Genomic DNA, 14,879 nt, shown 5'->3' on the forward strand with positions numbered 1-14,879 from the left:
ATTGCCGATTTAATGGATCAACTCAATTTTTGTGGCCGCTATACGCAGGTTGATATTCACCACGGGAGGCAAAATGAGTGGCCGCTGGCCGCGTTAGGCAGGTATGTATATATATATATATATATATATATATATATATATATATATATATATATTATGTTTGATGATATTGCTAAAAGGAAAAAGGAATTGTAAATAAAAGTATCATACAGAGAATAAATAAATAAATCATATCAAATCAAAAGAATAGCAATGCTTTGAGAGTTGCAAAGCTTTTAGAAACAGTGTCATACATGCCAATACATATATGGACAATTTTTTTTTTCTTGTATTCTTCAAACAGGAACTGGGAGTTTGGACGATCCAGAAGATGAACTAAGCTTGAATTTAATTTCATCTCGATGATTATAAACACTTTACTGAGATTCACATATTTGTGTACATCAAGATATTGAAGGTCCTGTTAACCTTTGGGAACAGATATTCAAGATATGACAATATAAAATTTTTGCAATGAAGCCTAAAATATAAAGAGATATCTGTATTTTTCTCAATAAACCGTAATAAACCGTAATATTACCAAAGGATACTTATAGTTAATGTTATGGTGAAACAATGGCCCTTTTAAAAAAAGGACAGTGATCTATGTTTTAGACTTTTGACCTATTACCAGGCCTTGAAATAGGATTTTGGAGGGGCAAGGCCATTTAGAAAAGGGCACTTTTTCCAAGAGGCCAGCCATGAAAAGGCACTTAGGTCAGTCAGAGGGGCACCAAGGCCACATTGAAAAGGGCATGTTGGGTGTTTTTTTAAAGGGTGATTTTTGCGACGTTGCAAGAATTTTATGTTTCTTTTCATATTCTAATAACAACCCCCCCCAAATACATAATATATATACAATGTATATATAAAACCTTTATATTAAGAAGGCTGTAATCAAGGATGGTGCCACAGGAGGGGACAGGGGCAACCTCCTTAACAAATTTTCAAGTATTTAAAAAAAGCAAAAAAAAATATGAAAAGAGAGGAGAAAAAGAAAAAAAAAGACGAGGAAAAAGGATAGAAAAGTGTAAAATAGCGTTCTGGATGGTGCATTACTTTTTTTTTTATCCCCGCTTATCACAAACACATACATAGTAACGTCATCTTGCCACCTTCGCCGGCCCTCCTACCAAAACACCCTGATGCCTATAGATAAATATATCAGATTACTGTTTGCCCTTTGTTTTGTTGGTTGTTGTTGTTTTTATTTTGCTTCTTTTCATTTCCCCCTTTCACCACATTTCCCCATATTTTTCACTTCTTCAAAATTCACTCCTGCCCCCATCCTCGTGGTACCGCACGTGCCACACACATACTAACCACCCCATGAAACAAACTCTCAATCTTTTCAGTGATGACCACTGTCGCCAACAATGAGAATATAAGAGGTTCTTTCATGAATTCTGTGTTATCTCTAGGCCTACTAACTCTGACAATCTTTGCATTAAAAACATTATGACGTTATTGTCCACCTGGATGTTTTTTAGCCCCCTTTTAATGAAGACTATCCAATTTCATAAAAAAAAAAAATAATAATCATACAAGTTATGAAATGCCCCTTTTCTGCCAAACCCTATTTTTTTTTTTTTTCAACTTCACTCCGCCTCATTTTCATCAACGAATGCCTTATTTCCCCCTCTGGAAAATACCTTTAGGCAAAAGGGGCACTTCTTGCCAAAGCATGGGCAAAGAGTCAAGAGAAAAAAAAAAGAAGGCAAACAATTGGCCGGTTTGCTTTGTTCCCTCTCATTTCTTTTCTTTTTCTTTTTTTTTTTTTTTTTTTTTTGGATGTGTTGGCTCACTTTCTTCACCCTATTGCAATTTTTGCGAAAATTAATTTTTCACAAAAAAACTCACTCTCTTTGCTCACTTGCATGGATTGAATATCTCCCTTTGGCCATTCAACTTACAAAGTGCCCCTTTTCTGCTGTACCTCCCCACTTCATCCTTAGTCGACGTGATGTTCACATTCAAGGGCCAGACGGCTCTATAGGGGCATGGGGGCACATACTCCCCCCCCCCCCCCCCCATACTTTTTGGGGCACCATCAAAATGTGCCCCCTTTTCTGGAATATGCCCCTTTTTAGGAGAATGGGACCGATTTTGCACTAGAAAGGCAACTGAAAGTACAAAAAGGGCCTGGAAGGAGCACAGGGGCAGGGGCAGGGGGGGGGGGGCAGGGGTACACAGTGCCCCTCCACCTTTTGGAGGATCAACTAAATGTGCCCTTTTTTCCTTGAAGGTGCCCCTTTTTTCCTGTAAAGGGGGGCACACTTTTTCCTAGGGGCAGTTTTAAGAACAAAAAGGGCACTTTGAGGAACAAAAAAGGGCACTTTGAGGACGAAAAGGGCACTTTGAGGAACAAAAAGGGCACTTTGAGGAACAAAAAGGGCACTTTGAGGAACAAAAAGGGCACTTTGAGGAACTAAAAGGGCACTTTGAGGAACAAAAAGGGCACTTTGAAGAACAACAAGGGCACTTTGAGGAATAAAAAGGGCACTTTAAGGAACAAAATGGCACTTTGAGGATCAAAAAGGGCACTTTGAGGAACAAAAAGGGCACTTTGAGGAACAAAAAGGGCACTTTGAGGAACAAAAGGGGCACTTTGAGGAACAAAAGGGGCACTTTGAGGAACAAAAGGGGCACTTTGAGGAAGAACAAGGGCACTTTGAGGAACAAAAGGGGCACTTTGAGGAAGAACAAGGGCACTTTGAGGAACAAAAAGGGCACTTTGAGGAAAAAAAGGACACTTTGAGGAACAAAAAGGGCACTTTGAGGAACAAAAAGGGCACTTTGAGGAACAAAAAAGGGCACTTTGAAGAACAAAAAGGGCACTTTGAGGAACAAAAAGGGCACTTTGAGGAACAAAAAGGGCACTTTGAGGAACAAAAGGGCACTTTTAGGCTGCTTTCACATAGAAGTATTCGGTATTCGGTATTCGCTATTCGCTATTCGCTATTCGCTATTCGAGCACCGAATACACCATCACCCGCACCGTTAACTCACCATCCCATGTAGTGAGGATTTCTTCCTCCTACATTGCAGCAAATCTTATTAACAATTTCTAAACTGCATCAGAATGTCGGTCTACATGCTTATATTTGCTAACGGGCAAATCCAGAACAAAAGTGTCATTATTTCATAAACGAGAGACGGTATACGCTGCAAGAAAATCGAACAAGCTCGATTCCCACTTTGCTATACTTTTCGCAGGTATTCGGTACTTTCGAATAGTGTCCTCTTATGTGAACCGGTGTGAGGAAATCCTATCGTTCGATTCAAGCTATTCGCGTGCCCTCGAAAAACGAGCCCGAATACCCGAATAGTATACTTCTATGTGAAAGCAGCCTTAGGAACAAAAAGGGCACAATTTTTCTTGCTCGCACCTTTCGGCAAAAATTATTGATTTGAAGAGCAAAATCATGTTTGGCTTTTTTTTGCCATTGTTTCACAGTTTTTCGGCTCACTCGCAATTTGTATGGATGCTATCAACTTTCTTCATTCTTCACAAATATTTCAAGCTCGCTCACTTCGCTTTCTTGCATAAATAAATTTCACTCTGCCGCCCCTAAAGGGGCACTTTCCTTTTAAGTGAAAAAGGGCGACAATTTTTCTCGCTCATTTCGCCCACTTGCAACTTTCTTTTAAAAAATATTAAGTTGAAAATTAGCAAAATCATGTTTTTGCTACTATTATTTCTTTGTTGTTGTTGTTTTCCTCGCGCACAAAATGACCATTTCAAATCAGGAAGTACCCCCTTTTTGGCTGTGCCCCCCGTGTTCACATACAGTGTTACGGGGGTGGGAGATCTGCACAATTTTTTTACATTTTATTTCACTTTTTTCGCATGCGTGCCCTCGATCACATTTACTTTGAGCATGCGGGCATGAATGCAGAGCGAGAGAGATGCTCGCAGCCGTCCGACATGCCTGGCACATGGCTTGCAACCACTACTTGCTCCAGACGATTTTAATCTTCCGCATTCCCCACAGTAACACACGCATTCACATACTGCACCCACCCAACGCGCTCAACCGCTGATTGCAACACTCGACGTACAGACACCATCAACGTACTTCCGTATGTACACGCGGGCACACTACGAATACAGTCCAGGAAGTGGACTACTACCTAGCTAGTAACTCCATGGCCGCTGCGCTGCGGAGGCAGTCGGAACGGTCAAAGCCGGTCGGCCATACGTACACAAGTACAAGTGTACGTACACGTCGTCTCGTTGAGTTTGAATCAGATATATTGGGACGCGAGTGAACTGAACAGAAGGTATGATCTTTGAGATGAGGAAATTTGTTCAAGCTTATTGAAGTGTAGACTTTGAAAAAGGGCATATTATACGTCATAAACAAGAACTTTCATTCTAAAAGGGCACCACGGCCACAAGAAAAAGGGCACATTTTTTTTGGCCGTAACTTTGAATACGGAAGAAAGGGCATTGCGGACAACGAGAGGGGCACCGACGGCCATGGCCGTCCGTGGCCGTCGGTTAATTCGAGGCCTGTATTACCACTATCTTGTTCATGGAAATAATTGTAATTTCATTTCTACCCTGTCTGTTAACTAATATTGTCACTGGACTTGCCTAGCTGGAGTAGTGACTACAAAATTCAGTGCATATGTACCATATACTTTGACCTTACATTCATGAAAATAAGTTTGTTTTTTATTTTTTTTTATTTCCACCCTTTCTGCCTAATTTTATAATCACTTCATACGTTATAGGTGAACAATGCAATTTCTAGCCAATGTCTTTGAGGGATTTTGTTGAACATCTAATCAGCATGCCTCAACCTCAAGCAGCAAACTTGAGTCAAGGTACCAAAATAATTCATTGAAGACTCTGTCTTGAACTGAATTAATGAGATAGAAGGAGAGACAGATAGACAACCCTCAAACATAATGTCTCCGACACCTCTCACAGTAGAGGTTTAAAAAAAAGAAGCAAAGTCACCTACCGTTCAAATATGACATTCCTGATGAAACTGCTCAAGGCATTTAGAGTAAGGATCACTTGCTCACTCTTGCTGCCATGGTGATACATCCTCATCGCAGAATGTAGCTTCATGACTGGAAGGAGTAGCTGCTCATATAACAAGCAGTATGCCTACAATGAAAAAATGAAAAAAAAAGTTAATTTTTTTGTATAAATCTTCCTTCTCATGGTCCATCTTATGAATCTAGAATATAAATCTCCAACAGAACTTATTTTCAAAATTTTATTTCGTCGTTCATGTCATCAATTTCACTGATGTTTAACTCATTACATGCCATGGTGGAAACCCCTGAGAGCGACATCATTCTGAGACACCAACATAGTCATGCTTTGAGAATACATTTTTTTTTTCAAATCCATGTAACTTTTATAGATTTATGTTGAATTAGACATGCAGTGGGCAAAGTTGTAGAAAAAATGTAAAGCTTTGCTTTGATGCAATTTGTATGAAAACTTGATGATTGTTTTTCTTTCAAATGCCAAGTAGCTACATTACTGTAAAGGCATGACTTTTGCACACAAAACAGTGACAGAAACTCAGAATTTATACCCAAATCCAGCAGGGAACACTGCTTGCTAGTCAATCACCACATAGAATGCAAGCTATATGTAAGAGCGACGGAATCGCGAGAAACGCTTTCATTGTACTGTGACATTTAGCAATTTATTGATCATCGGTTTGGGTGGGTTTGTGCATTTGAGCAGAATATGCGAAGTTGGCATGCTGTCGATTGAATCGGGCATGCGAACGTGGCACATAAAGAGTTAAGGACCATCAGATATACATACAGTTGTATGCACATAAAGAGAAAATGCAGACATAATACTGATGGCATCCAGATGACATGCGAGTGGCATTTGCCACTGGGATCCTTTAGGTGTTGTGAGGAAGTCATCTGCAACCAGGATGGGCAAGGTCTATTGAACATCATTGAATGATGGAGCATGTGAGATATTTGTTGTAACGACTTGCTTTTTGGTGTTTCACATTATTCTGCTTTCCATCTTAATCTGCTTGTGCCTTGTCAATCCTTCAACTAGAGATTTCACCAAACTTTGTCTTTTGTTTTTGATAAAACTAACAAATAAGATGAATGTGCATGTGTTTATAATAGTGCAAAGATTGTCATGTAGTGAAGGACGAACTCTAAAGCTGAGAAGAAGGAAGAGTAAAGGAAAAGTGACAGGTCACATGAAGTCACCTTCTTGCCATTCTGCTGCTGTTGATAGAGAGTAGTGCATTTTGCCAGTGACTTGCTCAACACCTTCAACAGTTGAGCATGCTTTTCTGGACAAGTGCCATCACTGCAATGAGCCGCTGACAATTCGGTCACAGTAACAGTGAGGGAAACCTGTGATTATGAAAGATGGCATCAGACCTTGTAATGGTATGAAGATTATTGACTTACAACCAGCTCTTCAAATAGTATTCCCCATATCATTTATTGAAGGTATCATTTCTCTCATGACAAAATATTTTTTATTGATAGCAGTGAAAGAAACTTTCAACACTGAGAGATTCAGAGTGAAACTCTGTTCCATATTCACATTAGCAAATGAATTCAAAGATAAACCCCAGACTTACTGTCTTCAGTTGCAGATCTAAAAGTGGCACAGGCATTTTAAGTGGACATAAAATTTTTAATGCTCACAAGTTCTACAAACCTACACTTAACAGTTTCTCACAACTCACTGGTGTGGCTGACTATTTGCATCTGGTTAGATAGTTGTGGAATTATCACTTTCATAAAATGTGCTCATACTCACAAATGAGTCAAAACTGGTGTTCTGGACAAAACGGAGCTTGCTATTGGCCAGAATTCTATCACAGCAACCAATGACAACATCTGATAAGTCCTGTCTCCCAAGGGCACTTATCAGAGCCTGGAGAGAAACAAATCCCCAAATAAACAGATTCAAGATATATAAACCCCCAAAACAGGTACTGTACACACATAATGAAAGTATGAAATATATGTATAAAGTACTGTAAAAGTGGATATTTTCGCGGGACTAATTTTTCGCGCTAGGCCGGGTCAGAAGAGTTTCGCGTGTTTTTAATTCCGCGGAATCAAGACATCACGCACAGGAACGTATGGCAAGCAAAAATATTCGCGTTTTTATTTTCGCGCTAGTTTCTGGTTGCGCGAAATGCGCGAAAATTTCAACACCGCGAAAATTTCCACTTTTACAGTAATGTACAAGCTACTTGCAGTAGCTCCAATGCATGGAGAATGATGCTGGATATCAGCAATTTAATAAAAAGAAATCCTGGAAATGTATCAGAGAAGAGAATAACTCAGTGAGCAGTGTAGCATAAAAATATCATCTTCCTATGAATATACCCTCACTCTTTTTCTTCACAAAATAATAATTGTGCAAGATGGCCATTTCCTGTGTGTATTTCCTTGTCACTTATGATACTTTTCATAAGTCTTACAAGTCCCGGGAAATTTTGCTAGAGATATGCACATTTTGTCATCATAGAATGGCATCTCTGAATTTCATTGTATCATTGTATAAATCGCATATTACCTGGAACTGGCAACTCTTTACACCTACCAAAAATCAGAAGAAATTTCTAAACCTTTGTCAATTAAAAGCAAGACCAGGAACGTTTATCTTTTCAAACATGTTGCCAATTCACAACTATGCAAATAAAGAAAAGAAATAGTACACATACTGAGAGGCTTCTCAAAATTCTGCAAGAAAAATAATCATTTACGTATAAGAAAGGGCTCAAATGATTTTTTTTTTTCCCTCTCCTGTATGAAATACAATGAATAGCAAAATCCAAAATAAGGAGCTGTGAACAACAGCTGTGAGAAAAAAAAAACAGCAAAAAACAAACCTAACTGACAGATGTGAAGAGCTGCTTGGGATGCCTCTGCTTTTCCCACATCCTGCCATTAGTAAATGGCCCTTCATTTTCATTGTGATGTAGATCACTGACCTTAACTACTGTCAGGAATTGACCTTTACCCCTTACTACACAAAGTAATATTTCAAAGTATTGCTTTCCAATGCATCAAAGAACATTGTTATTGGACTAATACATAATGGAATGTAACAACACTGTATAGCCAGAATAAGACATTTGGGTTAAATTTTGGTGCACACAAACTTGATTTCTTTCAATGCAATGAGCTATACCGCGCGTCCCAGAGAGCAAAAGATCAAACACTCACTGAGCACAGGTTGCCACGGAGATTGAGTGACTTGACCTCAAGCTGCATCCCTTGTATCTCCCGACTCTTCAGTGCATCATGGAGGAAAAGCCACAAAGACTCCTCTGCAGCAGTCTCTGCTCCAGACCTACATGTGGCACAAATTGTGAAATGATTTCTTTTATTTCAGGGCATGTTCTATGGCCTAAATTTACGAAGGTGGTACAATTGAAACCATGGTTTAACCATAAAAGGGCAGAGGTGGGGGCGGAATCCGCCCCCCCCCCCCCGACGTTTCGCGCTATAAATCTGTAACGCGAGAAGGCCTCGTCGCAAGGCTTCTTGACTTTCTTCGTTCAAGTGTCGCGCAACTTTTGAGACCAAATTTGCAACGTCCGCACATACCTTTGCGAAAATTAGAAATTGATTGTCTCAAAAAATCTTATGACACAATATTGTACATTATGACGTGGGTCTCACGCATGCAAAATTTCATCGCGATCGCACTACCGATGGCCGAGATCTCGGGGGGCGGAATCAATCCCCCCCGGTCTGAGCATAGCCAAAAAAGCCTGGCCCCTTTAGGGTTAAGCCATGTTTTATGCAAATTTCTTCTGCATAAATATGATTGACAGACTGTGTATGCAAACAGACATCCAGTAGCAAATGCGCATTGATACGCGCATGTCAAAGGTACACCTATTTTACGCTTATTCTACACCATGGTCTAAGTTTAACCCTAAAAAGACTGGGGAGGGGGGCCTAAAAGGCCCCCCCCCCTCGACATTTCGCGCGATTACTCTGCAACACGCAATGCTCTCGCCGCGATGCTCAATGACTTTTTTCTTTCGAGTTTCCCGCACATTTTGACGCCAAATTTGTGATGCCTGGGGGTACGGTTCTGAAGTTACATAACTTTTTGTACATGCACGTGAGACCGAAAATGGCTCAAAAATGTGATTTTGTGTACAAAGTCAATGCAAATTAAGTTTTTTCACATGATTCATATAAATATGCTTATTTTTACTCTCAATGGCTAAAATTAATTTGTTTTAGTAGTATTATGCTTCAAAAAGTGTCTGCCACAAATTTTGTTTAAAAAAACAGCAAAAACAAAAGGTCGAAAAAACAAAGAAATACATAAGAAATTCATAAAACAATAAAATAAATAAGAAATTATTTTTGATACCGAATTTTTTTTCAAGTACATTTGCGAAGAATGCCACAAAGAATAACTAGACCAAAAATGAGCACTTTTGGAGCTTTATTTACTGATTTAGATCAAAGAGTCTGATTTCTCGCATAAATTAGCATAATTAATCAAAATAAAATAAAAGAAGACTATTTTGGAAAATTTAAATATACGATCTTGTAGATTACATCGCACACTACCATTGTGCAAATTTCCGCGGCGATCGCGCAATCCATGGCGGAGATCTTAAGGGGGGGCCCTTTAGGCACCCCCCCCCCCAGTCTTTCGAGATACCAAAATACAGTCAGTCCGCAGCACGTATGCTAATGAGCCGATCCGGCAAGATTTATTCAGCACTCTCGTTGACGATCTTTGCGTTCGAAAGGTGTCTCGTCGTGCGAGATTTTGCGAGAATTTGATAGGGCTATGGTTTTCACAGTGTAGCGACTTGTACATACATTCGTCATGGCTACAAGTCACGGTAAATTGTTTTCCAGACTTTGATCTTTATCTTGATACTAAATTTGCCTATAACATCGGATCTTATCATGACTATATAATCAGTTGAATTTGCGTAAATTTTACCTGCTTTTCACGGAAGATTTTGTCATCTAAAGTTCTTTTTTGGTTCCTGACCGGATTAAGAAACTGTTGTTTCTGATTTTGGCTTTTTCGTAGAGAGGAAACTTAGATACTCATCATATATTGGAGTCAAGGAGACGCAAGCATGATTTATACTAGTTTTTCCGTTTTGAAATGTCTGTAAAATTCACTCCTAAGCCAGAAGTATGCTCCGCACAAAGTGTACAGTGGTGCGAAAGAGCTCTCTCATTGGACAGTGCGTGCGTTCAGCGCTTGAACTACACGCGTGCCAAGAAACCGCAAGTGGCATGAAACCGTTATGTAGCAGCGTAATGACGTAATGCAAGCGCTGAGTGCAGGCGCTGTCCAATGAGAGAGCTTACTCTTGAGATTGCATGGTTTCAAGCTGATCAGCACTGACATCGATGTATATTTTACTGGTTCCTGACCGGATTAAGCAACAAATTGTCAAGATATCTACATGGATACAAAGATTGGGAGATGGACTACCAAATAAAGCATTTTCATTGAGATGCAAGGTGAATTTGGTATTTTTTTGACGTCTTGAAAGTGTGCTGCACGAATTACTTTTTTCATCATTTTTCAAGCTCAAATTACGCTATGATATTTTTCATTTACAATAATTTGAGTAATATGTGACGATAGTTTACATATTTTCCTTGAATTTGATACCAAATTTGTGAACATAAGGTGTATTTTTGTAGCCGAAAGCCCAAGGACAAAATCCCCTTACGCAGCTCATCACGTATGCAAGCCTAAAGCGGGCTTGCATACGAGTTGAATAAATACGAGCGAATTATCGGGTGCTGCGGACTGACTGAATAGCCCAGTCTTTTTAGGGTTAAACCACCTTAGTGAATTCGGGCCTTTCTGTTTAGATTTTAAAACATTTCCCTGAATGACGATGCACAATGATGATGATGATGATTCCAGCATTTGTATGACACCATATATCTATTTCAGAAAAAAAAAAAAAAAAACCCAGATCAAATCAAATTTAAATCAAAATCTCTCTCTGAAATATTGCATTCATCAAGTAAATAAACCACAAGCATCCAGTCTCCTCCAGTGCAGTGATAGTGATGACTTTCACTCAAAATATTGCCTCTGGGTTACCTTGACCCTTTGCATGCTTGGAGTGCAGATTGATGTAGACAAAACCCAGTGTTGTTCACACTGTCTATGCCCCTGGCACAAAAAGGGTCAAATCATTTACATGTACTCTCACAAATTCACATCAAATGATTGAATCACACTCTTTTGATGTTTGTACATTACATTCCTTTGATGACTACAATATGTCTGTCATTACTCTCATGTACAGTAATTCCAATTTTTTTTTTTTTTTTCATTTGCATTTTTTCTTTTAGCTCTACAGACATTAACCAATTTCAACACTAGATAATACAGATGCACTACACTTGGTTATGTCAAAATCAGTGCAAAGGGGTGGAATAATTGAAGTGATAGTTATGGTTGCCACCAAACAGCCTTTTGAGCAGAACTGCATGAAAGACTGCACAATGATTTTAGCCATTTTTTCAACAGATTTTAAGAAGACACAAACAGAACATGAACAACCTTTGAATTGTTGGCAACATGATAAAAATCTTCGTGATGAAGAATTTCATGTTCTGACATATGACCAATTAGCACAATCAGCAATTGCTATTAGTACCTCTTGACAGAGTAATCCAATTGTTGGCTAAAAAAACAAACAAACTACTGGACCACTGACCCTTTCAATCGGAAGTAGAAGACTGCTCAAAATCAGTCTCCTTCTTCTCACTTTATCACTCCTCACCTGTCTATGGTGGCCAGACCATGGCACATCCAATCTAAGAGAACTTGATGCTTGTTGGGCAGGAAACACTGGTTGGAAACCCAGCCAAACCTGGCTAGCTTCACTCTGTCCTCCCATGGCACACTGCTGTCCTTCAGGTGCTTGTACAATCCTAAAAACAAGAGGAGACATAGACCAATAAATCTGCCTCTAGTTTGGGGACCTTTTATTACCTGTGGCACACAATACGGTCGGCCCCTCACAACAGACAGATACACTTGTAAAGTTGCATCTTGCATTCACTCTGCTTTGTAGGCTCACTTACGTAAGCAATGGGGATAGAATTCCCCCCCCCCCTTTTTTTTGCAATGAAAATGATCACAAAACTGAGCATGCACACGTTCATATCATACCAGGGCAATTACCCTGGATTTTGAAATAGAAATTTACGTCAGAAATGTTACATTTTATGACATGACGAGTGGCTTTGGAAATAAATACAAATCTATGTAGCAATGACCAATATAATGCTTATAAATTTTACTCTCTGTCTGGTAATCTGGAGTTCTAACATTTACGGTTCACTGAATCTGCGATTGTGTGAATCGAATGCTCATTTACTGCCTTAACTGGTTACATACCACAATGTAACACATCCATTCATTTATCAGTGCGCAGTGTAACTCAGCTACTACTTCTACAGTATTCATCGCATAATCGGGAACCTCGCTTAAATGACATACGCTTCCAAGAAACATTTCCAATGCACGTTATTTTCACTGGATAATCGGGCCGGGACCTCTGATAAACGGGACAATTTTTCTTCAAGCGATCTTTGATTTTGTTGATATTTTACACAAAAAATCTACCAAAATACCACAACAATATTTCAAAGATTCCCTATCAGTTGTCGTTTACATCAAACTTACAAAGCAAGCTTCGGACTGGTGTGTTTTGACCTCCGTCCATCCAGTACACGTACATTTCAGCTCGCTGCCCGCCTTCGCTTTTCTGTACATGTGTATATATGGCGAGCTAGATCGCTACAACACATGTACAGTGCAGTGATCGCGGCAAGTAAACAACCAAACCGTGATGATTGAATGATTGAAGGATTTTTCATTGATGTTCCCACATCAGTTCTGGGTAATCATTTCCCATGGTTGTGGATATGTGGTTGTGGTTGTGGATTTATGGTTATGGATTTATACAGAACACCCTACGTGTCCAAGAATTCTACGAATGTTTAAGAAAGTGCTAGCTTTTAATCCACATATTTTGTGTTCGAAGAGAGGTGACATTTAAGAAGAACCCGGTTGCGATTACTCTACATCATTGCGAGAATGCAGGGACAGCTAGAGGGTCGCGCCAAGGGGTAGCGTGGTTGTGTATTCATGTACATGTACAGTAGTGGTACATCAGTATGCATGTGTGTGTGTGTGTGTGTGTGTGTATGCACTACATAATGTACATGTCGTATGCCGTTAGTGTATGGTGAGTGCTCATCGCGAAATCGCGCACCTCGCTTAAAGGGGCCGTGTTTGCTACTCCCAACCTGTCCCGATTATGCGATGAATACTGTACTAGTATTAAAACCAAATGTAATCAACAATGTCCAACATTCCATTTCCATATAGGTCTAGAGTTGTCTACCAATATTATTTAATTTATTTGAACCTCTCTACTAGCTAGAACCTACGACAGGGACAGCCTGCTAGTACAATATACTATCTCTACAGGTAAACTAAATTACACTCACAGCTTCGTCTAACACTGTTGTGTTACAGTGTTGGTATTACACTTACAGCCTGCAGATAGATTCTAAATCTAAGCGATATCAACAAGGTCACCGACACGGACAGTGAGCAACAGACGTTTGTATAGATCTAGTCTAGATCTAGCAACCTCGTGCTATGTAGCTAGACCTTTTACTCATCTATTACACGTATAGACTTACCTGCGACCATCCGAAGGAGAAACGTTCATAACTGTGTAAACTTTACAACTTCAGCATGTTGGTAATCAGGGTTTATATAGACTATGCAGGCATAGGCCTACATGAAAGAACATATATGGGACTAGGCCTTACGAGTCTAGGAAAGTGAAAGACAACATTATTTTGTTGAATAGACTCTGTGATTAAGTTCAGCACTTTGTGAGCAAAGTCCACGCAGTTAAACAAGTTTGAGAAATACGGCATACATTTAATATCGACTGGATTATCGAGATAATTGTCAAATCGAGGCAAAAACTGCACGCCAACACTACCCACGTGTTTTTTACCTGCATAGCGCGCCGCCATGTTGAATTCGATCGCACACTCTACGATCTTTGCTCGTGCTTTTGCCGATCTTTGCTAGTACAGTGTACGCGACTAGTAGTACACGAACCCTACCTGCGCGGTATGCTAGTGTTTCTTTTATTTTCGACATTGTGACACACATGTACTAATATTTGATTCATCCTGAATAGGATACCCCTATGTCCACTAAAAACGTTATTGATGATTCGCTCTACATTTATTTTCTGAATTTACTTAGTTAGATAGTCTTTATTTCTAACGATTTTTATTTCTGAATGTTATGAGTTAGGCCCTATCATTTTAAAGACACGCAATGTACTATTTCAACAGTAGCTATGACGCCTCAATTTTCACAGCCACAGCAAATTTCTCACCAAATACACCCACGTTTAGATTAGAATTACAATATCTTGCAGTTGCACTCTCACTCATGCACACAATGTCTAAAACTTCCTCTAGGCCTACATTCTCAAGTTGAAGTCAATTGTACAAACGATTCTATATAAAAGTAAATTCACAGTCAAAATCTACCCACCTGCACATAGACATTAATGTACAATAATCACCGAACAATTTAATGCGTTTCTCTTTGGAAAACATAAAAATGCAGATGTTTATTTTCTTTTTAATCATAGGCCTATAGTGGGGCCCCATCGTGTGAGCTCTGCTAATGATGGCTATTTCCCGTACAGTATTGTTTGTGTTCACCCTGTCTTTTATACTTGATATTGCAGAACATACAACATAACCATTCTCCTGTATTAATTAGGCCCTATGTCATG

At 39.4% G+C, this 14,879-nt stretch overlaps 1 protein-coding gene across 1 annotated transcript in view; it reads right to left on the reverse strand.

The window, feature by feature from the left end:
* LOC140241411 (unhealthy ribosome biogenesis protein 2 homolog) overlaps nucleotides 1-14,097 on the reverse strand; it is a 41,047-nt gene extending 26,950 nt beyond the window's left edge. The window contains exons 1-6 of the mRNA XM_072321141.1: nucleotides 14,079-14,097; nucleotides 11,817-11,967; nucleotides 8,239-8,365; nucleotides 6,818-6,934; nucleotides 6,253-6,402; nucleotides 5,013-5,161 (exon numbers count right to left, since the gene is read on the reverse strand). Coding sequence (XP_072177242.1) covers nucleotides 5,013-5,161; nucleotides 6,253-6,402; nucleotides 6,818-6,934; nucleotides 8,239-8,365; nucleotides 11,817-11,967; nucleotides 14,079-14,097 — 713 coding nt within the window. The remainder of the gene's footprint in view (nucleotides 1-5,012; nucleotides 5,162-6,252; nucleotides 6,403-6,817; nucleotides 6,935-8,238; nucleotides 8,366-11,816; nucleotides 11,968-14,078) is intronic.
* Between the last annotated feature and the right edge of the window lie 782 nt (nucleotides 14,098-14,879).

Source organism: Diadema setosum, chromosome 18 (genome assembly GCF_964275005.1).
Source record: "Diadema setosum chromosome 18, eeDiaSeto1, whole genome shotgun sequence".
Lineage (NCBI taxonomy): Eukaryota > Metazoa > Echinodermata > Echinoidea > Diadematoida > Diadematidae > Diadema > Diadema setosum.